The sequence below is a fragment of the Ursus americanus genome, chromosome 20 (genome assembly GCF_024610735.1).
Source record: "Ursus americanus isolate L20-20 chromosome 20, mUrsAme1.1.p, whole genome shotgun sequence".
Classification (NCBI taxonomy): Eukaryota; Metazoa; Chordata; class Mammalia; order Carnivora; family Ursidae; genus Ursus; species Ursus americanus.
This window is the reverse complement of record NC_142146.1, coordinates 6,328,696-6,356,481: the sequence shown is the minus strand read 5'-3', so window position 1 is coordinate 6,356,481 and position 27,786 is coordinate 6,328,696. Positions and strand designations below refer to the sequence as shown.

At 39.5% G+C, this 27,786-nt stretch overlaps 1 protein-coding gene across 19 annotated transcripts in view; it reads right to left on the bottom strand.

Moving 5' to 3' along the window:
* ARPP21 (cAMP regulated phosphoprotein 21) overlaps positions 1-27,786 on the bottom strand; it is a 151,650-nt gene that overhangs the window by 102,109 nt on the left and 21,755 nt on the right. For 15 of the 19 annotated variants that reach the window (XM_045798281.2, XM_045798286.2, XM_045798290.2 and 12 more), the window contains exons 2-6: positions 8,510-8,683; positions 6,576-6,742; positions 5,492-5,533; positions 4,654-4,743; positions 532-676 (exon numbers count right to left, since the gene is read on the bottom strand). In XM_045798281.2, coding sequence (XP_045654237.1) covers positions 532-676; positions 4,654-4,743; positions 5,492-5,533; positions 6,576-6,704 — 406 coding nt within the window. In that variant the 5' untranslated portion in view covers positions 6,705-6,742; positions 8,510-8,683. Of the gene's footprint in view, positions 1-531; positions 677-4,653; positions 4,744-5,491; positions 5,534-6,575; positions 6,743-8,509; positions 8,684-8,768; positions 8,904-10,134; positions 10,334-27,786 lie in introns of those variants that run through there. The other 4 variants (XM_087870071.1, XM_045798279.2, XM_087870069.1 and 1 more) reach the window with 4 other exon arrangements.

Sequence of the window (27,786 nt, the reverse complement as noted above, 5' to 3'; positions counted from 1 at the left end):
ATGATGTGGCGGTTCTGTGGGTTGTGGAGCCCAAATCTATTTGTGGCAGATACAATGTTAATCACGTAGTCCATTGACACTGATGTATATACGTCTGTGCTTTGGGGACGACATCACTTATCGGCTGTGAATTGCTCGTCTCCTCTCTGTCTTTTAAGATAAACATGGAAGTTAAGATATAAAACTGGGTTTCATTACTGTTCATCAACCCAAGTTAATTGGGCTAATAAACCTGAATTAAGAGCAGATTTACACTCAGTCATTTGTACAAACTTATCATTGAAAATAGAAGACTCAAATGAAAATCCAAAGAGATAAGTGATCCTAAAATTAACCTTTCTGGATACACAAATAATGACACCATGAACAGAAAGGAAATAGAGTTCACATCTTTTACACACACACACACATACACATATAAAGTATATGCAGAGTTTGGTGGCAGGTGAATATGTGTGTAAATCTAGGATGTACTCTGTGACTATTTATCTGTCCAAATTCAGTAAGTTAAGGAAACATGTTCACATTCACCTTTTGATAACATTCTGATCTTGGGTTTTTCAGAGGTTTTATCTTTGTTTTTATCCTTTTCTTTTTCTCTTTCTGAGTCATCTTTCCTAGATTTATCATCCTCTTGCAGGCTGGGAAAACTGGAAAGCTGTAAATGAATTGATTCCTGTTGGGGAAAAAATATAATAATTTAGGGCCAGATTTAAGAATCTCTGTCTGGTTTCCATTTTGCATAGAGGTTATTAAGTACAGGAAAATGAAAGCCAGGAGCAGATTTTTTTTTCTTAAATGGTAAAAAAATTAAACCTGTCAGAAAAATAATTGCCCTTTAAGGTGAATTAAACTTCAGAAGTCAATGGGAGGTCATGAGAAACATCTAGTACTAAAACTTGGTCTCATGAATATTAACATTAAGCAAGTTACTTTCCCCTAGATCATACCTCTTATTTTCTCTACAGGTTTATTTTTAAACACTTAGGAAGCATTTCCTTATCAGTAAGCTTGCGTCACAGCCATTGCCATGTCTCAAAAAAAGAAAGGAAAAAAAAAAAACTTCTGAGATCTTTTCTGTAATTCCTTATAAGGAGAAATCTGCACAAACATAGACAGACAGGTATTACGAATCATAATTACAGATAGAACAGACATAAAGGCCTTAATAGCCAATTTACAATAAAAAGTCTGTTTTAGAACCACATCAACAATGATTTCTGCTATTAAGAAAAACCAAGCTATCTAAATGCAGGAATCTCGGGCATGGATGATTATCACACCTTGTTTACAAACTCCATTAATAAGTCATCATAACGTATGGTTAGAATCAGCATTGCCTTTTAGAAAACAGAACTATATTTCCCATCAATTAAATATAAATATTTAATATTATTTTAATTTTTGTATCAGTCAATTCTTTCCAAAATGCAAAATTCTCTTGACCTGGTGCTTTGGTACGCTATTGACCGTTTACAGTATTGGGACTGGATCCACTTTTATACTTATTTATTTTCCACTAGAAACAGATAGTTCTGTTTTAACTCACATATCAGCCATGTGGTTGATAGTATGTTCACTGTTTTGAAGAAGAATAAGCCAAATCATATTTTTTAAGAAGTTTTATGAATAACCCATGCTATGATCAAAACTATGACAAATTAACCAACATCAAGCTTGCTTCCTCTTATGTAAGAGATCATTTGATGGGAAAGCTTTTTTCTGCTAGTGACATTAAAATTTATGGTGTAAAAAAAAAATTCCCAATGACTAATAGTGTTTTTCACTAAAAACGAAACTCCTATACGTGTAATGCCTAAAGTGATGACTAAAGCAATGCCTGTACCTCCTCAAATTATGGCCATCCTAGGATTTTTAGTGTTCTTGGTAAACCTGGCTAACCTAACAAGCATAAACAAGGCCGCCAAAACGAAGTTTGCTTTTTAGGAGGGGCTCCACTGTGAACTCCTGGCTGGAATAAAAAGTCACCAGGGATAGAGAGGATGAAATAAAACACGTTCTCATGATCAATATTTATCTTAGCCAGATTGCCTGACATCCACGTGTTTATCCTGGGGATGGACTTACACAAAATAGGTAAAACTGAGTGTAACTTGATTATACGTCCTTTTGCCATGTGATTTGGGACAGAAATGTCTTTAGACTGCAGAGGTTTCGAGCAGATTTTAAGGTTTTGACTTGCTTCTGCTTGCTAAGGAGACAGCTGGAACATTTCTGGTTCAGAGAATATAGTTGGGGGTGGGGAAGAATCTATTTAATAGATGATCGGGAGGAGAAACTGAGGGCACCAGGCCATTGGAGTGGTCTCATTGCTTCTTCAAAACCTCTTGCATCACCTAGCCCCTGTCAGTTTGAATCTACAATCAAAGAGGCTTGGAAGCATAAATACAAGAGCAGAGGCTGAAAGATATCTTCCACCAGAAAAAAAAAAAAAAGTACAAACTCACGCCATGTGTGGACAGATACTATTCTCAGAAAAATACCTATCTTTTCTATACATAAATACACATTACGGTGTTGAAAGAACACACAAAAGTGCTATAGAGTTGGTAAAAAACAATCTGTTATTTTTTAATATTTTTATTGATATGCTCAATAATAAAATACAAGTGTTAATACATTGGTACAGGATAAATTTATATCCAACAACAATAAAAGAATGATTCAAGTCACAGTAATACACTGATAGGTAAATAGTATAACATTAGAAAAGCAAAACTCCTTTAACTGAAGGACAGACTGAACCATCAGCTATGGGTCTGAGATCAAGTAATACAGGTAGCAAGAGTTTTTCCCACACAGGAAAATGAAGGCAGTTTTCAAATACTGTGAATATACAAATATTAAGGAAGCAATACAATCCATGTACTGTATACTTCTGCCAGGGTTCTCTGGGATTCAGTTCCCACATTTTGTAAGTGCCAGGGGTACCTCATGAAAGCATTGCATATAAGCTCAAAGTTCTGCTTCTTTATTCTCTAGCAAGTCGCACGCCCACTCGCTAATATGTGTGTCTGGGTATTTTCTATTGGCCGCCTGCTCCCACCACCCCTCAGCCAGCCCAAAGAGAAGTGCACAAGTTCTAATTCTCTCCTACACAGCTAGTCTTGGTCACTGAGCTTGAAACCAGCAGGAGCAAAGCACTGATTACATCTTATTTCTCTGCACCAATTGTATGGAGAAACTAGACTTAGGTCTAGGACGGGCACTATGATACAGATGATCTCTTAAAAAATTTCCTCCTGGTACCTTGTCAAATGGGATGAAAAGCAAATTAAGTCTATAAAGGCTGTCCTCCTCTGCCTGGTATTAGGAGTGGGGGACACCTGGGGCATGACTTCTCCCAGAGTCTGTCATTCTGCAGAGTTAACATATATTGTGTGCAGTACATTATAAGCCATCAATCAACATTTAATAATACAAGCCGTGATAGTCGCATCAGTCCCCCTTTTCAGTCTCCATTAAAAATAGAAGCACAAATAAAATGCTGAAGAAAAGCCACACATTTCTCAGAGCCCAAGTAAAATAAAGCTTGTGTATGAAACATAGTGATGGCTAGAGAAAGATAGCCTGTCCATGCCTTACGACATGAGTGGCACGGTAAGAAAATGAGGCTAAGGGAAAAAAAAATACTCTTAGGACAAAATCTATAAGGTATTTTATTTTTGGTCCTTTCAAAGAAAGTGCTCTCAATGCTCTCTGTATCCATGAGGAGGATTTAGAGTATTTCAATTAAAGTAAAAAGAGGAAAGCAAACAAGCCCAAACAAAAGTAATGATATCTTAATCAATTTTCTCTCCCCTGGGCTCAGATAAATCATTTTACTTTTGTCTTGACTTCTCTCAGCCTCTGATAAAATAAGGAAAATTTCAGCTGCTAGACTATTTTTATAAAAGCTAATATGATGCCCAAAAGGCAAACAAAAATAAATATGATATGAAGTCCCCATTTTGGTCACAGGAGGGTTTTGTCAGAATTTGAATTTTCAGACCCTAATAGTCTTGCTGTAAGGAGCAAAAATTAGTGAAAGGATCCACAGAGATATATAATAATATTAAATTCATAAAAATTTAATAATATGAAATTCACCATCACCTCAGATTCATTTCTGGACAATTTTTCCAGTATTCAGAAATCTCTACCAAAGCCCATAAAAATATGTCTGCAAAGCTCAATGCACCTTATTCACTATTTCCAAAGTTTCATTAAGAGCCGAGGGTTGTGTTTCTTATAGGCAAGTGCATTTTGGGGAAGTGAGAGGTAAGAATCTCCAATAAGGAAGGAGACGGGATACTTAGGACTATATTTGGTTCGTCTTATCAAGAGAGAGCCTTTGAGGAAATGCAGCACTACCGTGCTTACTTTTTAAGTTTTTTTTTTTTTAATCTAAATTCTTTTGAATTCCTTTCCATTTGCAGTTTTCAGAGAGTCTGGAAAAAAACAAACGTAATACTCTGTGACAAACTGTTAAGCTAGTTTAGAATGTCTCATAAACAGGGGATGAAGCCAAAAAACTATGTCTTTCTTTGCTTATTTTTTTTCCCCCAAAACACTGTGTAATGCCAGATTTCCACTCATGCACACAAAGACAGATGCCATTCATGCAGTTAATGAAAATGACAGGGGGTATACCTGATCCTGAAGACTTTCACCTCCTGGTCTGGCTGAGGATTCTTCACAGACAGCAAGACTGCGAGTCAGTTTACCTTTTCCTGCTCCTGACTGGGGAGGGGAAAGAAAAGGCAAGGCAAGGAAAATAAAGACAACAAACAAAAAACATTCTCCAGCTGCCAACTTCTCTCCACTGTCCCAGGACATTCCCAAACCAGATTTCTAAAACCAAGCTTCAAACTGGCTGTCTACACTGGCTTCAAGATTCAGAGACCTGTGTTGGTGGGGATGCAGGTGGAGGAGAACATGAATAGGTGGATTTAAGGGGCTCTTTTAGCAAATTGTGCCCATCACATCGGAAACCTACAAAGAATGAATTGCTGCCATTTTGTGAAATTATAAGGAGGAAAAGATGACAGAAATTAATTTCTACTAAAACTGAGTTTGGGAGGGATCTGATTGAAAACGTGTTTAAGAAGATGAGGAAAGGGACCTAACCACCAGCACCTGTTTACTTCAAGGGAGAAATCAACTGGCGAGACTAAAACGTCTACCCCAGATTTTATTTAAAATGAAAACACAACAAGCAGCTACTCATTTTGCAAAGCACTGTCAAATCTGCAGTTGTGAAAACAGGATCAGGGACATACATTTGCAGCAGTGTGAACCCTAAATGCTCTAACTGAAAAGCTTACAGAGTGAGAAAGAAAGACAAGAAGTGTCAACAAGACCCCATTAAAAGGGGACAGGGCCAGGAGAGTCAAGATCCACACACGACCAGTTGAATTGGTAACCCCAACATGAAATATGCAATTGACATCCGTGATATCAGGTCAATGTGGAATTTCCAGAACCCTACCTTGGATTTTCTTCTTTCTTGGTTCTGAGCTGCCAGCCGCCTCTGTATGTTAGACAAAGTAAAACAAACAAACAAACAGTAAACCAACAACCAGGAGAGAGGGAGAGAGAGGAGAGAGAGAGGAGAGAGAGAGAGAGCGAGAGGAGGTTTCATTGAAGTCCAGAAATCAATAGTAACAATAAGATATTATAACCATTGGGGAGGGCTCCCCTTCCCTCTCTTCCCCAAACTTTTGACCTTTTAACTTTTAGCTCCTTCTCCTTAGCAGCTGGGGTGGGGGGGGGGGGCGGTGCGGAGCAGGGAAGCTGACCTTGAAGGCTTTTGGCCATTATGTGGTTATCTGCCTTTGTTCACTGGTATATAAAAAGAGTTCAAAGAAAATCAATACAGGCTATTTGCAAGTACAGTTTGTTTTCCCTCTACCAAATCTCTTGCTCTCATAAATCATGGTGTATTTAATCATATCACCTTTTCAATACCATCAATCATCCCCAATTCCCCCAATACCCCTCCCCACCTGCACTTTTCTAGGGTTTTCTCTGTCTCTGACTTCTCATTCTCTCTCTGGCTGTGAATTCTAGGGCTTAGGCTTGTTTGCTAATATAAATTGAAACTTGGCCTGCCCTCAGAGGTCCACAGAGCTCAGGTCTTTGATTTTTCTTAGTCAATCATGAGCTAGGTCTTCAGCTTTCCCTGGAATAGCAAATCCATTTTTAAAACTCAGCTAGCCTAAAACTGCCTCAGGGAGAAAGCCCTCGCAAGCTCCTTGAGGTGGTCTGGAAATCACTCCGCACATGCTGTGCGCAAATTCAGTCATTACACACGATCTCTGGTTTTTTTTTTTTTTTTTTTTTTCATTTCAAAGGGCAATTTAGAGCACCTTTTGGTCAGAAAAAAGTGATTCATAATTAGAAAAGGAGAGGAGTACCTTTATGGATTTCCTATTCATTTACTAGTTAAATTCTTAAACGAAAAAAGAAAAGAAAAGAAAACAAACCTTCCAAGTATTCTGCAATATGAAAGAGAGGAACTGAACTGAGCCCAGTGGTGCGAGCTAGCCAGAGAGAAAGATTGCCAAGCTCACCTGCAGTTCCAGCTTCTCTTCTTCATCCAGACTCTCCGATTTCACAATGCCGTTCTCTGGGGTGGCCGACCCCTGTTCAGTCCCGCCCTCCTCCACTACTGCCTGATTCAGGTCTCCTGGCTCAGACATTCTCCCAGATGCAAATTAAAATAACAAGGTGTAATGCCCTGCGAGGTTAAGAAGTCGAACATAAAGTCAGTGCACAGTGAAGCACTTCCTATTATTCTTGCAGTATTTCATTTCTCCCTTTGTATTCAAATTCAAACGAGCAACTCTGGCATCTCTGCCAGTTTTACAAGAAAGGCGAAGAAGAAAGCAAGATCAAACCCCGTACCCAAGGCAAAAGCACGAGGCAGATTCCGTGGCCCTATCCACACCCCTCTGCACCCATATACACACACACTTGCGAATACACCTTGCCATCGAAACGGATAGACACATCTAAGACAGAGACGCAGAACTCCCACACATCTACCAGTCCCTATACCCCAGTACAAAGGAAAAGAAAAAGAAAAAGGAAAAGAGAGCATTGCTCCAACTCCTGAAGAGATGACCCTCAACTGCTGAGGCAAGAGGTGGTGGTATGGGTGCTCTGCTGCATGTCTAAGATGATTCAAAAATTGTTTGCAAGTTTCAATCCACAGACATGCTTTCCTGGGCATAAGGAATACTGTGTACTCTACAAGTAGGGGCAAAAATCGATTTAAGAGCTAATAATTCAGGATAAATATAAGATCTAAATTTGGCAATAAACCTTTCAGGGCCAACATTTTCAGGCTTCAAACTGACAGCTACATTATTAAAAGCAAGAGTGCTCGCCCGAGCTCCTGGCACTTGCTGGTGCACAGACCCTGTGGAAGGACGTCTCTGGCAGGCAGCTGTAATGAAGCTATAGCCACTGAACCCCGCAACTGCAGACCCACAGTACAGTACTGCATAGACGCTGGAAATGGCTTTTCGAAGTTAAAGCCTCTTATTTTTTTTTTCTCCCTCCCTCCATACAACCCCTGACACTTCCCCTTCTGATGTGCTGTCAAATGAGGTTCATGAATAATTTAGCATTTACTTCCTCCTCAGTTCTTTTTTTTTTTTTTTAAGATGTGAGGGGGAAAAAAGGAGAGAAAGGAAAGAAATACGGAAGGAATGAAGGAAGGAAAAGAAAAAGAGAGAAAAAGAAAGACAGTGTGACCTAGAAAGTCGGTTCTTCCACAGAAATTCCCAAACAATGACTGTCCTCTTCCCAGTCATTACAATGGTAATGATTATTGGACAAATTAGGGATAAGTTTCTTTGGGAGTGTTTCATTACCATTTACTAATTCAGTAACTTGATTTCCAACGGGATATGGGAAGCATGAAAAAAATCTCAACCACAGCGATTTCTTTTGCAAATTTGCTAAGATCTACCATGACAGAACAGATGGTATCTAATGATATCTTTAAAAAACACAGGCTTACTTGGCAAAGGATTATGGGAATGTAAAAGGAAAAGTTTTCTAAAGGTTGGTGGCTTGAGTCTGTGAGTTACTGGTGAGCAATGCTTTTAAGTTTGGGGAGATTTGAGGATACTCCATCCAGTGTATTCAAATAGATTCCTCATATTTCAGTGACACTGGCTGGGTTATGTGTGTAGTTAACAACGGTTCTGTTTCTCCATGGCAAACAGCTTATTTCTCAAGGTATTGGGTAGAAGGAGGAGATGGACTTCTTTTGCCTTAACTCTGTCTTCAAAGCATTTCAGTATAAAAACAGATTGTGACTAGATTTAAAATGGAATGAACAAATTGAGCTCTAATTTTATAAACTATAAGCCAATTGAGTCCCTGCTCTAGATCCTGTCTGTTTTGGTTACACTGAATGACCTCTTCTAACCAAACAGGCACATTTATGTAACAAAATACAGATGAGATGACAGCCGGACAACAAGGCCTTTACCTTTCGCGCAGAATTCCTGCCGTAGGTCTTGGCGACTTACTAGCGGCTTCTGTCGTTCTACACCAGGAAAATCCACACAAGTGATCAGAGACAACTGGAGTCCCATGTCCCCATTAACAGTTCAGAATGCCCATCTCCATGCGATTCCCTTACACAGTTTGACACATCGTCAACCTGAAAAAAGATGAAAAGTCAATAATAATAATTGCAATAGTCATGGTAGGGTGAAGGACCAAATAAATAAGACCAGATTTCTAACACTAATGACCAGCTTCCAGCAAATCACGTTCACGGCTTGATCCAGCCCCACCTGTCTCGGGCTGCCTGCTTCTTCTCTAATGAAGGCTACAGCCCGGCTGTTCAAGTCAGAGCGGCACCCACGCAGGGAGCTAAAATTAACAATTGCATTATGCACCGAAGATTACTCACTTCAATTTTAACCTTTTTTAGTGAAATCTCGCACTTTATATTAAAAAAAATAAAAAAAACAAGCCTGTGTGTTTGCCTCAACGAGAATCCAGATCACCTATGAGCTAAAGTCTTGCCTCCTTTTTTAACCAAAGCCTTTGTTTTAATTCTAGGTTAATATAATATACTTTAATGTTGTTTCTGAGACTCCTTTCTTTAGGAAAGTAATCCTAATGAAGCGTAAAGATTTCGATTTAACGGGCATTATCTATAAAAGTGAAAAAAAAAAAAGAAAAAAGAAAACTTTAGCAACGGCATGGCTGAGAGAGCTCTTTCCTCCCTGCTTACAGTTTGGAAAGAATTCCTAATATTCTCATTGGGCAGTGAATACGGTCTCCCCAACCCCTCCCTTCCCATCAGGATTGCCTCCACCAGCTGGGCATTCTGCTTGACAGCATAGAAAGACTGTCAGAGGGATTCAACAGATTTGCAAACTTTGAGCCCGTTGAAAACAATCCACGCTATAATGTGCACTTTCTTTTTCTCACAACTCCTACAGGAGCAGCAGCAAAGACAGCTTGAATGCAAACACAGAGACGGATTCCTAATAATATTTGCCAAAACCAAGCAGTATCTTTCCCTTCTCCTGCAACTCAGGGGCACACCTGCTAAATCCAACAGCATGCACACCCCTTCCATCACACACCCATCTTTGCAAACACTAAATGCATCTCAGTTATTTTGTCTGAAGTTGAAAAACACTCTCTGCCTCCCCCTTGCTGCCCCCCTCCCAAGTTTAAATGAGCACAGCCGGTTCCTCAACGGATTTTGCTCTGGCTATATTAACGACATATTGGATTACAACACCATTTGTTGTGCAAGGGAGAAACAACTGTTGAAACTGCAATCACTAATACAGTCAATAATTTCTAGCCTTATTCATGTGTTATTAGAATGGCCAATTTGGCTTTGCAATATATTTCTTTGGTTATTAGACATTATATAGCTATGAGAGACAAGCGAACATGCATTAAGGACAAAAATGGATCGCTAATCAACAGTCATTTTAGTTTTTCAATTTTGACCAGTTTCACCGTGGCTACTATAACACTAGATATTAAATAGAAGCCAACATGTCTTAAAATTAGGATCTATTTAAGTAACCAGCCCATTATCTAATATGCCTCAGAATAGGTACCAGTGATGGATGGAATTACCACATGCTTTTTGGATTCTGTTTTCCTTTTCCCAAAGAAAATGAAGTTATCAACGATCACCGCAATCTTTTTGTCTTCTTTTCTCTGATCCTCATATTTGTACAGTGGCATTTAATCCAGCAGGTGAATGGCAATGCAGTTTTCAAATCTAAGCCTTAGATGCATTATTCCAGCCCCAGTAGGTGGATGCAAGATATAATTCTTTCCATGAAGAAAAAGGAAGTACAAACTGATATTCACGTAACCAACTCAAAGCGTGAACAGCCTGGATACATGTGTGTGCGTAATTACCAGGACACATTTTGAAATAGCACTGAGCTCTAAAGTCAGCGAGGTATTATTCTTGCATGCCTGAATCATAAAGTCATCATCTACCGAGATAAAAGGGAATATGGGCATATGGGAATGAGCAGAGAGGAACATATGGATCACAAATATTTTTGTAACTGATTAAAATTGTTCTCTTTGCTAAGAAAGCAGTGCCAGGAAATCAACCCTACTCCAGCTTTCTGTACGCCAAACTACCCGACTCTTCCACTGCTATTTAATCTTAATCTGTTCAAATTTTTCCCATTTTCACAAAAAAGCAAAACTATTTCTAACAAATATCCAACATTGGATTAATGGAGATGCTGGCCAACTTTCAATTGTTAGAGTGGGAGGGGTGGAGGGAGCAAAAGGAGACCCTGTACAAAGGCACAAAATAAAAGTCACTGCAATTCTTTCAGTGGAAACGATACTGTAACCATAATTTAAGGGATAGTATTTAGCAAAGGCAGTCAATCGCTTGCAAAACAAGCTATAGGAAATTGATCAACGGTGCTGTCAATTGTTTTCCATGAGGAAAATGAGTAAAATCACTACCACTTCTCATATTTAGGTTGTTTCTTCTCAAGCTTACTGTAGAGTTGAAAATAGTAGCAATTGTGGGATCACGGGGATGAGAAAGCCAGGGAAAGGGGAGCAAGGTGCAACGGCTGGGCTGTCATGTGGAGAAAGCTCAGGATTAGATTCAAATTCCAGGAGTAATTTAGTTCTCAGGGGATATCTAAAATGGGAAATTAAAGTTGAATTCTATTAGCAAGTCGGGCAGGTTACTTTATTAGTCACTTTCCTCATAATCCTTTTACTAAAAATTAACACAGGATGACTAATTTTATCCCAAATCAATATAGGTAATGTATGAGGAAATGATACAATCAACATGCATTTATTTGAACAATTGAGATGTTTCTCCCCTAATGTATAATGTATTGCTCCTTCTTCTTCTTCTTCTTCTTCTTTTTTTTTTTTTTAAGCTGGTCAAAGTTCTGCAAAGTAGGCCACTTGCAAATTGTGGGGATATTACTGATTTGTCAATTGGCTGTGTGAGGTTTTTGAAAACTGTGACAACTTAGAAACTAAAGGCACATCTTGTTCTCAAAACAGGTATTCTGTTAATGCTTAAAAATATTCTGAGTATGTAAAATTAAGTTTAAAGAGAAAAAAAAGTAGTTGGAATATGATCGTTTCAAAATGAGATCAACCATGGAATGAACAGAGCGCACAGACCAACATCTTCAGCAAGTTTGAAATTTTCCCGGGGCGGTAAAACGTCAATAACAAATTTTCACAGAAGTTTAATTTCCAAAGAAAATTTTCTTCTCCAATACAAGAAACGGTCAACCAGTAGCTCTACCCTCTAACTAAACTCTTTGGTCAACCCAATGCACAGGCATTCTGTAAGATTCTTGAGTAACCCGAGCAAATGCCAAAATAACCACACAACTGTTTTGGAGGAAGAACCTAGGGGGATATTTAAGAAAAGGAATTCTCATACTAGGGTTTTAGGGTTGGAAAGATTTTACATGAATATTCTTATTTGAGTTTTAAGAGCTAGGCAGCTTATAAACATGTAGGAGATCATATGTAGAGTATCACTTTTTCTTCTTTAAGCAGTAGTAAACTAGACACGGACATAACTTAGATCAACATGTAGCAGAATCCCAGTAATGGAAATAACTGGTGCCACAACTTTGGACAGAAAAACAGCCCCATAATAATCACAAGTGCCTTTAAAACCAGAGAGGTCTGATCTCAGTAAAAACAGCCAACAGAAAAAAGCCAATGTTTCCATCCTTCGTTCTTTTTTTTTTTTTTTAAGATTTTATTTATTCATTCGACAGAAAGAGAGACAGCCAGTGAGAGAGGAAGCACAAGTAGGGGGAGTGGGAGAGGAAGAAGCAGGCTCCTAGCGGAGGAGCCCGACGTGGGGCTCGATCCCAGAACACCAGGATCACGCCCTGAGCCGAAGGCAGATGCTTAAGGACTGCGCCACCCAGGCACCCCATTCTTCGTTCTTACAACAAGTCTTATGAAACCTCTATTATGTGCAAGGATGTTCCACCTTATGACACGGTATTCAAGTCAACTAATCCAAGGTCAACAAAACACTTTTTTCTAAAAATGCAAAATAAAAGTTGAATGATTCTAATGGATCCATGTGAGAAATGTTAAAGATGGATTGAGTAATTTTATCTTCACCGTCCACTTTGTGATTATTCATGAAGTGGAAAAGAAAGATGACTTTTGCTTTTATAATTCTTAAATATTTTCTCAACATATCTCAAAGGTAGGAAACATAAACTTGTGAAAGGAGTCTATTACATTGGATCCCAGAATAAGTTATTTGAATATCCCCATAGCATGAACTAATTGATGAAAGTAATGGCATGAAATGTGGCTGGGGTTGATAGAAGATCTTACATTTGGGTTCTAAAAAAGCAGGTTACATCACTTGGAATTTTTAGCTTAGACAAGAGAAGACTTAGAAAGGACATCATAGCTATTTTCAAATGCTTAAAGAATATTCAGAGAAAGAGAAATTAGCCTTGGCCTTGCTCCAAAATTTAGAACTAGTGAAAAAGAAAAAAGAAAAAAAGAACCTACCTTTTTAAACAGAGAACTACCATATGATCCAGTACTTGAACTCCTAGATATATATCCGAAAGGATTCAAAGCAGGGACTTGAACAGATATTTGTACACCAGTGTTCATGGCAAAATTATTCATAACGACCAAAAGGTTGAAAACAACCCAAGTGTCTATCAACAGATGAATGGATAAACAGAATGCACTATACACATGCAGTGGGATATTACTCAGCCTTAGGAAGGAATAGAATCCAGATACATGCTACAAGATGGCTGGACTATGAGAATATTATGAGCCAGACATATAACAAATATTGTATGACTCTACTTATATGTGCCTAGAATAGGCCAGCCCATAGAAACAGAGTAGATATTTCCAGGGGTTGGAGGTAAGGAGGAAAGGAGTTGTTATTTAGTTGGTACAGAGGTTTTGTTGCAGATGACGAAAAAGCTATGGGTATAGATGTGGTGATGGTTATACAATACTATGAATGTATTTAATGCCACTGAATTGTACATTTAGGAAAGGCTAAAATGATAAATATCATATCATGTATATTTTATCACAATAAAAAAGAACCTACAAAACCTTTTTCTCCCTGAATATGATATAAATCACAAGTAAACAAATCAATATACATACAAAGAGATCAAAGGCAGAAAATGATAGTCCAAGAGGAGGAACTGTCATTCTACTTTACAAATTTCCTCTGATGTATCAATAACACGTCCATGTATAGACAAGTTCTGTGGATATAACTTGCCCAGACTTGTACTTTACTTATAGATACCCAATAAATGGGACCATCGTCACCCTCATTATCATCTTAGCAGTCTTGTCTTTGGCAAGATAAGCTTTGCTATTCAATTTATTTTATCCAGTATGGACATTCCAGGAATAAAGAGGTTAGGATGTGTTGTACTGAGAACCTTCCACTACACCTCTACCAGAATCAGTGTGTCTGTGGCCAATGCGTTCTCCCCCACGCAAGGTAACAGACACCATTTCTAACTGAAAAAGACAATTCTGGGCATGTTCTTAGTGCAATGCAAACATGGGGCTGTCAATAATCTGGATGAGAGAGTTGGCTGTAACGAAGCAGCTGGTCAGTAGGAGCTTGTCACGTCACTGACTCACCTTTTTTTTTTTTTTTGCATATTTTTTATTGCCGAAAAGGAGAATTTTCTGACCAAAATCAATGCCACAGACAACAGGGCTAATAGCTCTGCTGCCAAAATTGAAAATAATCCAAGACTCAGAAAAAGCATTGAGGCTTATATGGGTTTGACTGTGTGAGCCCTGGGACTGGGACTATACTTGGAAATTTTAAATAGTCTTAACTCTTACGACCCATACCAACTAATCACCACCTTTATTTCCTAGCTTATCTTAGAGTCTAAGAATGATTTATCCATTTACAAGGTAGTATCATCTAACCTCTAGCCAGGTACGATCTCCTTAAAAAAAAAAAATGCAAGTACCCAGAGACCCACAGCACTGCAAAGACCCTCGACATGAGCCAATCTAGCTGACATTACATCCAGCAACCTGGGCAAGATCCACAAACATATAGTGACAGAATGGGGTCAAAAACATTGTCATTTTGATTGGGGATCAGAGCTCTTTTTAATACCTTGTGTTCCTCTAGTGAGGACTCTCTCAGAAATCTAGGCCAAACTCACCTAATCTATGCAATTAAATTTCCAAGGTAGTGTGAGAGAGACCAATACATTGTTTCTCACTAGACCACTATCTTCCCCCCGCCAACAGGAGCCATCAAATACTGCATAGAAATGGCACAAATGTATCGTCTGATGATGTATGTGTTTCTTCTCTGATTTTATCCCCAATATCACATGGATGTATGTGGCCTTCTAGACATTTTTCTCAGCCTTTCTCTTTTAAAATCCTAAAAGCTCATAAACCATAATTATCAGAATGACCTAAAGTTATCTGCTAGCTATCTGCTCAATTTCCTCCTTCTACTTGTAGAACTCACAGTACTACCCATCTTTCCAGAAGCCATATAGGAAATCACATGCCTGCAGGATTCCCAGATAAGCCGTGCCCAGGGTTTGCAGGAAGGCATTATAAATTTTTAATGTGGAACAATTAATTAGAATCTATACTGGTGCCAGAACACATGTAACCTTTAGTAATGAATGTCTCCCCGATCTTCAGGCAGAAAAAAATCAGGATTTCAGAGTTGGGGGAGTTGCCTTGTAATTCCAAGTACAACTAAAGCAATTTTGTGTGTGTGTGTGAACTTAAATAACACTGCTGGGATCTTGTTGATAATGATACCATATAACTTTGCCAAAATAAAAAAGGTTCCTAAATAATTAGATCTTCCAGGAATCCCATTGGGTTACATACTCATCCTAAATATCTCAATATCACTATACTGTGATCTCCTACAACAGGCAACACTATTTCAGGGATCAAGGGGAGACCAACAGAAATGGTACTTTTGCTTGGGTGTTATTAATCCCACAGGTGCTCAAACTTCCAAATCCTAAATTCAGTTCAGTTCAATACAGTATTCAAAAATGTCCTCTTTTGGAGGATCTCAGTGCTAAGAAAATAACCCATTATCTATTTTCAGTTATTTCTATTGGAGACACCTCGTAATGGAGCAAGGATTTGTCACAAAATGCATATTTTCAACTCTGGCTCAAAAGATTCAAAATTATAAAAATTCATCATGAAGAGAACAGGCACTTTAAAAAAAGGGAGGAGAGAAATATTAATTTTATTCAGCACATCTGACATGAACTCTCCTTATTCCTACAAGAAGTGAAGGAAGCATCTGTCACTTCGAAAACAATGAAACTTAACAAATGTGATGCAATGATAGGTGGCAGAGTGGGAGCTAAATGTCTGAGTTATTAAAACCTTTCTTGCAGAAGAGAAGAAAGGAAGAGACATGTAGATAAAATGAATAAAAGCAAAGATAAATTGATAAATTGTTACTCTGTCAGATGTTTGAAATGACCATAAAATTCATGTTTTTCCCAAATGTAAATTAGGAAAAATAAGAGGTTTTCATCGCAGCGATGTCTCTATTTTCCCTTACGTCAGTGTGTAGTATTTGGTGCCATAGATTATGAATATTTCACGCCTAATGTTGTCTCTTCAGAATTATCATTAGCTAACACCATTACCAAACCTAATCAAAAGAATTAACATAGGAGTTTAAATTACCTGCCCATGACCTCAGCTCTGCCTCCCCCTCACCCCCCAGCCCACCACAGAATGGAAAGGTTTTCCAAGGGAGAAAATAAATCAAAGGGTGACTAACATAATAAAAAAAAAATTAAAAAAAAAAAAAGAAATCAAAGGGTGCTTCCCCAAAATAAAACGCCAAAATGTCCTAAGGGTCTTAAGGGTCTCTGACTGCAGAGGGAGTGCTCTACTCCCAAAAGGGAGGGAGAGATGGAGGAGGGAGAGATGTAGCAGAAACGGATGTATGCTGCCATCCCAAGTACAGCATGGGGAATTTCAGGAGACAGAGGCACAAAGAGAATTTCTACTTACAGAGGGTAGCTCTCTGGGCTTCGATTGTCTTTTAACAGGATTCAACAACCACACCAACAAATGCTTTTCTTGAGTGTTTACTTTGATATGGACAATTTTGGGCTGTTTTCCATACCTATCCACTGCACCATTCATTGCTAGCCGATAGGGGGGAAGACAGCAAGCTGCCTACTTGTCCTGTCTCTTAAGTATGAAGTCAGCTGGTTGTTGACTCCTTCAATCACTGAATCCCCCAGGTCTTCGAAATGCAAATGAGTCCTTCCTTAACGAGGCCCCATATTTGCATCAAGTCCTAAAAATCACTCTCCCCCCACCATTCTCTAAGCTGCACTGTGCCTGTTTCAGTCTACCTCTGCTTTAGCTTCAGCTTCAGTGCTGAGAAGAATGCCTGGCATGTAGCCTGGCTTGTTGACTCAGGGAAGGAAAGGGAGCTCCACCTCTCTCTGCATTCTAATCAGTGATGGCTGGGGGAATTCTCCCGGTTTCTGCTTTCTCCACCTAAAAGCCAAGGCATCTAATCACTCAGAGACCTACTAATCAACGTCGGAAGGGTTAAGGGAAAACCCCCAACAGCCACTAAATGGTAAAAAGGCAAAACTGTGACATGTTTCTGAATGTATGGGTCTCAAGAAGGCTCTGATAGTGGGCCTTTCCATCGGAGAGGAAGTGGGAACTTATTTATTGACCATCTACCGCGTGGAACATTCCATGACCTTCTGGGTAGGATACTAGAGAGAGGAAAGACATGGTGCTGGCCCTGAAGGAGCTACCAATCTAACGAGAGAATTCAACAGATGGGGAGATTTAAGAGCAAAGCAACCCAGAGGACTAAAGCATATGACACAAACGATACGGCACTGCTAAGGTTTCTTCAAAGTCTTCTGTTCTCAAAGAATAATTTTGACCCCAATCTTAAGGGAACTAGTAGAGACAATGAACAGAAAATGGACAATGGAAAGACATTTTTACTGAAGATAAAAGGAAAATGTTGGTCCCCTGAATGGAAAACATACATGCAGGCGAATTTCTTCAGACTGTTGGTAGTTTCTGAGTTTTCTTGAGAAAAGCGATGGCATCAATCAAATGCATGACTTGTCATAATTCAACTAGCCTTGCTCACATTTCCAGGCTAAAGGGGATATAGAAGTAGTGCCTCTCATTTCTCCGGAATCTACTCCTTTCACTGATTACATAGTTTCCTTGGGTGTTCCCTCTATGGAGCCCTCGCCCACCTGTTACCGCCCCTTTCAGGAGGCAGTGGCGCACACTTCAAGATGCAGTGGTGTTCACACCACAAGGAGGAAGATGATCTCTCCCCATTGCATGTGCCAGCTCTGCCCCTCCCTGAATGTGAGAGCATTGCCTTTTTGCTGCTGTGTTGTTCCCTTCTTTACACCACCAGGCATAGTGCTACACAAGATGACACAGCGACAGCCCTGCAAACCCAGTCGTGAAAACTAAAAAGCCACCGTGGTGAGATCAACACATCTGCTAGCGAAAAATATAATATACGATAAGTAATTCCTGCTATTCTCAGACTTCCTGTAAGAAGATGCACCTGAAAGGCTTGATAAATGAATGCCTGTGACATTGGCATGTTTTTGGCTCCAGTGGGTAGCAGCATGGTGTTGGAATTTTTCCTCCCCACAATTAAATCTCTAGAAAGCCTATTTCAAAGGTAGGTTAGGAGAGTTACAGCAAAATCACCACACGACATGTGTGGGTTCAGGATATCCTGAAGAAAAGGTGGTAAAGTCCTTCTGATGGTGCCTCCTTTCCTGGAAGGCAGGCAAGCAGTCAGCAGGTGGAAGGAGCTATTTATCTACCGAGAGAGGACTCCCAGAGACTCAGGTAGAACAAACGTATAGGAGATGAAAGCCAAAATGCAAAACAAGGTTTCCAGGCTTTTATTTCTATGCTACCAAGAGTTTGGCTTGATTTGGATCCTGCTCTAAATATAAGCATCTGAAGAAATGTGGCAGATGACTAATGTGGCCACTGAAGGGTAATTCCCTGGACAGAGGGCTGGTGTATCTGGGACTGTTGATGGTGCTTAATACGCAGCAGAAGCCCAATCCACACCAGTTTGCTTAAAGGAGAAATGGATATTTTCCTGGGAGGGAAACGTTTTCAGGTAACTTCCAACGCAGAGTCTTTGTTTCTGCAGTGCTCAGGGCTCAGCCAGAAGACATATGAACAGATGTGTGCCCGCTAGTGTTGGGCAGCCCTCTAGCTCCAGGGCCATCTGTGGCAATGCTGACTGGACCCCAGATGTTGCACTTGGAAAGTAATCTAAAGGGAGCACGTGGTTGGTCATTTGAAGGAGAGGGGCTGCAGTTCAAAGTTGGCCTGCCTGCGGCCACTCAACGTCAAAACTGCAATCACATGACAGCTCCCTTCCTCAACAGGCTGACCAGACGGGATGATGTCTCCCCTTTCTCCCTGTCCCAACCTCATGGAAAGTTTTTATTATTTTTTAACAAAATGTTTTCACTTAAAGGGACAGTTAAAAGTTAAAGAGTTAGTTGCGTTCAAGACGACAAGCATTTGTAGGTGAAGGCCTTCTCCTTTGATGGACTCCCCTACCTTGGTTGTTCTCTATAAAACCTGACAAGACCCTTCCTCCCTGAGAAACCCACATCGAGGGAAATGGGATTTTTGCATTTTTAAATTCTCTATATTTTTAAATACCTAGTACATTTTGAGAATCTTATAAAAATACGAGCTGGCATAAGCTCTGTGAGGTATTAGAACCTGCTAGAGTTGGCTATTGATGAAGAAAGAGAAAAAGCAGGTTCTGAAACCACTGTATGTGAAAGGACTGGCAGAAATGATTAATGCCAGTCAAGAGACACGTGGACAGTCTCAACATAAAGTGTTGAGAGATGCCAGCGTGTGGTCCCAGGGCTGAAGTTTCCTATGACTCTTGAAGGAAAAGGGTCAAGCTGTTTGCAGAACTCCCAAGGCTTCCTGATGGTGAGGTTGAAGATTCGGGCTCATTTTACTCATGGCATTCTGTAATGCCTAAGCTAAGGGCCTGGAGGGCATTATCCACTTTGTACATGCGTGGTGTCATTAAAATGAAATAGTCTTGAAGCTTATTTGCTTTCCAGGCACTTCCATAGAAGAAAGCTGCTAGGGGACCAATGCAAACTGACGTTCCTATAAGGCACAAGGCTGTCCCACCCACTTCAGGGTCTCTGATATGCAACCTTGTGCTTAAAACTCAATGGACATAGCATCCCAACAAAGTAGGGTAGCCTGATCCCTGAGATGAGGCTGGGAATTGGTATTGCATCAAACATACCTGAATGCAGTTGTTAGAAGTTTGCAAGAATGTACATCAAGGGTACAGATTGGAAACGCCAGTCTGAAATTATCTGGGAAAGAATCGAATTTACGATGTGATATATCACAGAAAGAAAAGATCTGCCAATCGTATGTAATATGCAATGCTCAGGTTTTGAGCTGCAGCTTATTTGTGATACCTTCAAGATTTTAAACATATATAAAAAAGAAGTCAGTCATTGTATTCGTAATACATAGCAAAATGCGCTCAGAAGTAGAATCTGGTTTTGCTGGATATGGTCTCCTTAATAAAAAGTCCAAGGCCTCAACATGGGGAAAAACTACAAAGTGGAGAGAAAAACATCATAACCTTTCTTTACTCATAATGGTAAATTAGAAAGAAAGGGGGAGGAGACAGGGATGGAGAGAACGGAAGAAGGCAGGCAGGCTGGCCCAACAGAAACAACATGCAAAATTTATCTGTGAAAGTGGAACACAGAGTATTCAGAGGAATTCATGAGGAAGCCTAAAAAACAGATTAACTTTCACAAATCGATTTAAAACTGGAAAGACAGAAAGAGCCAATCACCCATTATTACTGACATTTAAACAGGGACAGGATGGTTCATTAGATAAATAAGATGTTAGGGATAGCATTGCCCTATATTTGCTAAACCATGGTATATAGAAAAATGTGCTCTCCACATCAAATGATTACATAGTTTCACTGAAAAAAAAAAAGATATAAGGAAGGTAAAGAACACAATGGAATCCTGTTACTTTTCAAAAGTAATCTACATGATGATAAGAAAAGTAATTTGAATGTATAAGTGCCAATGAATTCTAAGAATGTTAACATGAATGACTAGCTTCACAAGGTTTACATACTAAGTAAGGATGAAGGTGTATCTATCTATAATTATCTATCTATCTATCTATCTATCTATCTATCTATCTATCTATCTATCATCTATCTATCTATCTATCATCATCATCTATCTATCGAGAGAGGGAGGGAGGGATAGAAGGAGGGAGACAGACAGAGACAGAATGCATGCGTGCTTGTGCATATGTAATTTGTACAATCCCAGGTCTTTGAAACAATCCTCTGGGGTCTAAAACTATTCCTATAACCTGGCAGGTTCCATTTCAATTCTTGAAATACTGGCTTTCTATTGGAAGTTCTGAGGCCTGACTATTCTTATAAGGCTTGCACATGCCCACAGATGCCAATTTCAGGTCAGGCCATGATTATTCCAATTCTCAGAGACTCCAGCATGAACAAGGGGATAGTAACTCATGAGCAGAACACGTAGACTATTCCCTCCCCTGGTAATCCACTGGGCTCACCAAAATGCCAAATTTAAGGTGATTCTGCAAACCTCAAAAAAGTGCTGCCTATCTAGATATTCTCTGCACGCTGTAGCAGTTATACATGAGTCCAGTCAGCCACATTTTGGAAGATTTTTGTCCTTAAACAAGTGCTTTGGTTACAAGTAAAACCTACCTCATCACCTGGCCTTCTTTGGGCACAACTTGGTTGAATGCCTTGGGTTTTGTTGCCAATTATGTGTCCTGGCATCATTATTAAAAACTGGTTAGAAAATTTAGGAAGCTTTCTTTTAAAAGGTATTATGATGCAGCATTTTCACATATTTTATTTTTTCAAAAGTTGTATAAACAAATCAGGAGTAAATTTATTTCATTGTTTTTTGTTTTCTCCTTAAAGCATTACAACTGAATTATCTAGGCAAGGCTCTTAGTGGATTTTGAAAGATAATTGCAGGCTTTTCTTGAAATACATAGTGGCGCAAAAGTTTCTTTTCTGACTGACAATAGTAAGTTACTGATATTGTATTCACCATGGTGTATTTAAAGTGCACCCTCTAACCTTCTTAATAAAACTCTCTGTAAACGCGTGCGCACACACACACCCACCCCTGGGATATATGGAGCTATAGGATATAGATATAAATACAATATTTTTTAGAAGTAATATATATGGTTTGTGGCTCCCATTTTTTTCTATCCTTATTTTAGTAGGGATATGCTCCCACAAAAATAATACTTCTGTATTTAGGACAACCCCCCCCCCAACGGAGAAAAAGAAAGTCAGAGGTGATACAGTGATGTTCTAGTCATCATTCCTGGTACACAACTGCTATAAACCCGGCACATAAAGATCTGCCTTTTTTAAATCAGTGTCTATTCAAGGATGTGTATGGTGTCAACACGTGTGCTCCATTGCCAGCTCCCAGAGTGCGTTATTTTGGAGAGCTGATAGTTCGATACCATTCAAAATTTCATTGCAAGTTGAGATATTGTGCCATCTAACTCCCCATTTCAGACTAGATTGTATTTCCCTTTCATTAACTGTAAGACTCTTACAGTGCGTCTTTCCTCTTGTTTTCTTTCAATGCAGCACCTCTACAACACGCATTAAGGAGTAAGGCAAGCTACAGATGGAGGCCAGCTTTCAACGAACACTGCAAACAGGACTGGCTTCTTCAGGAAGAATCCATCAGTTACACATCTCTCTCTTACCAAAGTTCTTTAAAAATCAGGGACTATCCTTATTTTTCTGTACTGAAACACCTGGCAGTCAGCAATGGTTTGATGAAGCACTCACTTAACAAATTAATACATAATTTGAACAAGTCCTGAGATTACGGTGCCTTGTCATAATGCAAAACCAGGGAGGTCTCCCTCTCAAATTAGCAATTATTTCCCCATTATCATTATCATCACCATAAATCACATTGGTAAATAAAACTACTTTTACTGTGATATAATTTAAGATTTTACATAAAAATAAAGTTAAATGCTAATATGAGCAGAGCCAATTTGAAACAATTCCAATGTAACTACTGGATGCTCACTCTGTGCCTGACATTATTTTGATTAAAAATTATAGTTTAAATGGACTAACCCTTAAATGTCTCATTTTGGAGTGAAGGAAACTGAGTCACAGAGTCATGAAGTACCCTAGCCAAGATTTTACTCTAGGAAAGGGTGGGGCTAGAGTTCAAATCCTGCCAGACAGGTCCCAAAACTTCAACTTTAACCACAACACTTTGAGATGAGCGAGGATAACAGGCACCACATGCCGGGTGGGAAATACTAAAGGCACCCCAGAGCGATGCCAGGGTGATTGATGGGATGGACAGTGCGTGCGCGCATGCTTACACTTTTCTGAATGTTTTCAAGTGAAACTGTTCTACTCTTCTTTTCAAAAAAGTCAACATAAAGATTGAGAAGAAACCAAAAATAATGAGCTAATTCAAATTGGCTATTTGCAGCATTCATTACACTGTTAAGCATATTTGTGGTTGCAATGTAATTACCCATTTAGTCAGAAAACATGGAAGTAAAGACAATGCAGACCATTGTTAATAAAATCAAAAGTATAGAATAATTACATCTAATGCAATGTGTAATAAAGAACTGAGTTTATGAAAACGTGTTTTAAGAGGATGTCAAAGATAAAACTAAAGAGAAACACCTTATACACAAACCAATGTAATGAAATTTTAAAATCTACTTTAAAAATGCCAAAGGAATCTCAAGACTAGTTATATAAACATTTAAATGATCACAAAATGTTTTGCGCCTGGAATAAATATCAAGGTCAATACAACTCAATTGCATTAAACAACCAAGTCAGTAACAATTGCAGGTCAGACTGGCTTCAAATTTCTTAAGAATTAGAGGACATTTTTATACGGAGCCACTGACTTGAATATTGTGTTCTTTTGTTTTTTCTTCCAGTTTTTAAAAGGAAGATTTATTTGACAAGTTTCACTTAGTGCAATACACCTCAAAGGAAATCACGATACAAGGAAAGGTTTAAATCAAGGCCTCAGAATTTCATACAAGCACCAAGACCAAAATCCTAACGTCTCAAAGTCCCCCATTAACTTAAAAAAACATTCATCTAGGATGTAACAACTGAGTAAACTATAACTGCTGAATATTGTGCTCTAAACGGACTTCCCTCTATAAGAAATCAATCAAAAAGTGTCAAGGAAAATTAACAGTATGTGGACAGACCCTATAACTTCACCAAAAGAAATGTGATTCCCTTCTGCTTTGTCGATTTGGATTCAGAGAAAGGTACGTGGGTGACATCTGCAATCATTTGTAGGTTTCTCCACGTATACTATTTATTAAACCCTTGTACTGAGCAGTCCCCACATAGGTTTGTCACTTTTAAACAACTCCCACCTGCAGCCACTGTTCTTTGAGGGGCAAGGCTGGAGCTAAGGTCTGAGAATTTGGAGAAAGACCACTTGAGCCTTTATAGCATGAGCAATGATCTGGCTATTTTTAACATCACGACAACACACATCAGTATGTTTTCCTTTCAAAACCATAACGAACAGAATAAATTAAATAAATTAAATATCTTTTCATTTAATCTATATACTCATAGTAAGTACCTTGGTAGGAACAAGGGGAACAGAGACAACTAGAATATAACCCCACTCTTAAGGAGGACCTGGACTTGAGGGTTCAGAATTGTCTTAATTGTTTACAAAATTGGGTAGAGTTCATTAAGTGGCTCTTTGAAAATAGGGGTGCTTCTAAATAGGAGGATAATGTCATGAACTCATGTGATGTTTACCCAGAGAACTTTTTTCTTGTTTCTCAAATATAGGAAATAATGAATCCTCCATGTTGGATATGATCTCCTAACCTCCAAATGGATGTGTTTACATTACATAGAACAACTCTATAGCAAACCATTTTAAAAAACCTACCAATTATTGCTCTGTAGAAATAGATACATAGATGTGTGTGGGTATCTAAGTACAGTTTTGATTCTGTAGTTTCTTTAGAGTGCCCGTGGATAGCATTTTGCTCAGAACTTTCCAGTTACTTTAACTTCCTTACTACCCCAAAAACAAGCTTTTATCATCTGATCTGGAGATTATTTTTAAACATATTAAACAAACAAATAAACAAACAAAAAGCTTCAGCCAAGGGCAATGATGATGTCCAAAATCGCATGTCTATCTTTGTAAAGGCCACACAACACCTAGGACTTGGTTCTAGGGATGCTCCTAGTGCATTATCCTTCCCAAGCTGCTTCTGTGCATATACAGAAAGACAAAAATATAAACCCAAACATGCTTATACTAAACACATGGATTCTGATTTAGGATGGTACCCTCAACTTTATCTTTTAAAATAATTCCTTAAAGATCTGCAAATCCACTGACCTCAAAAGAGTGAAAGTCTTGCTTTCTTCACCAATCTAAAATTTTTCATGCAATGTGAATGTCAGAAAACTGTCCCCTAAATTAGGCCACACACACACACACACACACACACACAGCAGGTGGGTTAAGCCACTCAGAATGTGCAAGTGACACTTCTCACAGGCCCCTCCCCGAATGCCAGATCAGGCCACATTGAAGCCTGGGGTTGGTTCCAGCTCAGAGAACAGAGTAGCAGCTGCTGGGAGCTGGCAGCAGCTCAAGTCTCAGCTGTATTCTTGGCCCCCTGCCTCCTCCAAGCACTTACTAGGGGCGCGTGACCAAGGAAACAGCTGAGCCCCCACCTCCAAGAGGAAATGCAACCGCCGCAGCCCCCACCGCCACCTGCTCTGGGGCCAAACAACCACCACGTTCCTGCTGGCTCTTGCAGGGGTAAGATGGACTGCTGAATCACTCCCGAGCACGCCAGAGCTGAGCTGCTCTGCTCGGGACAGGCAAGCAAAGGCATGGTCTGACAGGCTGAGGCATCAGCCTGAACACTTTGGCAGGCCACCTGGGGACCTGAACTTGCAAGGGAATCAGATATGGTTCAGATGTTCAAATCATAGGATCCCAATCTGATCCAGGACATTGCTTTGGATATTCTCTTTAGAATTACCCTGAGATACCCCTTTCCTAAACAGAAATTTTGATTTTGATTTTGAAAATCAAAAATAGTGGGTTGAAAAATTGCCGAGAGCACAGGAGGCTGGCAAGTCATTTCCAAGTTCACTGATTTCCAGTCCTCTCAACACAGCGTAATTATGAAAATGAAGCAAATGCATTAAATGTCCTGCCCTTTCCTTGGCCTGTGACTCACGGTGTGGCCCTCTTGGGTGCCCTGGAATGCAGACACAGGACAGTGAAGGTCCGTGGGGATGGGCATGCCGCTTCCCAGAACCAAGGCTCTGACAGCTTCAAGTGCACTCACGTCAGCACTATTAAGAGACATCCATGACTTCAAACATTGTGAAATCTCACCCTCCTCTGAGGACACGCCTGTCCGGATCTGTCTCAGATCAACACAGGAGATTACGCTTTATGCTATTAAAAATTCTTCTGGAGAAGGACAAAATGTTGACACTCCACGATGTGCATGTGGGGGTCTCTCATTCGATTACTTCTGTTTGTTGTATGTTTTGAAACCTTCCATATTAAAAAACTGGAAATGTAACAGTTTCTTTGGGATTAAATAATCTTTGGGTACAAATACTATTCCCCCAAGGTGAGCTTCAGTCCAGATGAGAGAGATTCTGATTTCTGAGAGCTGTTCTTTCCAGGGAGAATGTGGGAGGTTTGAAGACCTAATACAGACTGTGGATTCTTTGAAAAACTGACCCATGTTAAGGTTTTTCTAGTTAAGGTTTTTCTCCCCAGGAATAATGCGAGACAATTTTTCTTCAACCCTGGTGTATGCTTTGAAACACACTAGCTCTAGGCCATCCTGGTGTTAATTTTTTACCTTTCTGGTCAACCTCAGGCTGGACACAGATCACTCTTCAAGGAAGGACCTCTTGGGGGATTATTTCAACTGCAGAGAGCTGAGTGGCCTGATGCCACACTCTTTCTCTAGGGTAATTTATTTCCATAACTGATGGAGATGGGAATGTAAGACCTGGCTATCTCAACCCTAGCAAGACAATCTGAAGGCCATTCTAGCCAGAGAACATCTCATGGATTTGGGCAGATCTGTTCTCATCCTTTGGCCTGAACTGTGGCTTGTCTTCTCCCTCCCTGCCCCTCCTTGGCATTGGTCCCAAGAACTCTTTGTAGTAAACATCCAGCACACCAAACTCCATGTCAGAGGCAGCCTCCCAGAAGCCTACCTGGGACACCTCAGACATTCCTTTGGAAGGTGGAAATCACGCTGTGGCCGTAATGGAATCCAGAAACCCTCGTTAGCTTCTCCAACCCCTGACACTCCACTGCTGCTAATTCAGATCTTTCAATATTTATAAAGGTATTAAAACATGTACATACAATTTGCGTTTGTATGCCAAACCAAAATTCTGAGTTACCGGTTCTTAACATGACCACATATTTACTTCTAGTCAATTAAAAAAATCTATGACTCCTCCCAAAGTTATGAATTCTCACTTATATATGAAATATGATCCTATTTTTTACCTCCAATTCTCAGAGGCCACTACTAGGTTACATAATCCTCCAACCTCAAATCTAACATATGTCTACTTGTTAGCACCTCCACAAGTTACCTTCCTAAATGTAATTCCAAAACCACCAGCAGCTCACATGATGTTGATACACAGTAGACATGAAAGATATTATGATAACAGAGGAATTAATGCCTACAACGTGTTAAGAAGTTTCTACAAAGTATTTCATTTGCTTCCCCACAATCCCTAATAATTAGCTGTCACGGTTTCCACTCTACAGATGGGATAACTGAGACTCAGTCGGGCCAAGAAACTTGCCCAAGATTATACAACTTAAAAGACACTGACCTACCATCACTTTAACCCCATGACATATTTATTATTGTTGTCTATCTAAAGTACTCTTTTAGGGAATAGGCAGGACACAATAGGGTCGGTTAGAACTGAATATGCTGATTTTAAAAATTGTATCGCCAGCTCTAAGAAACCTGTAAGCGTTTGGACTTCTCTGTGCTACTCTACACAGAGCACGAACTTTA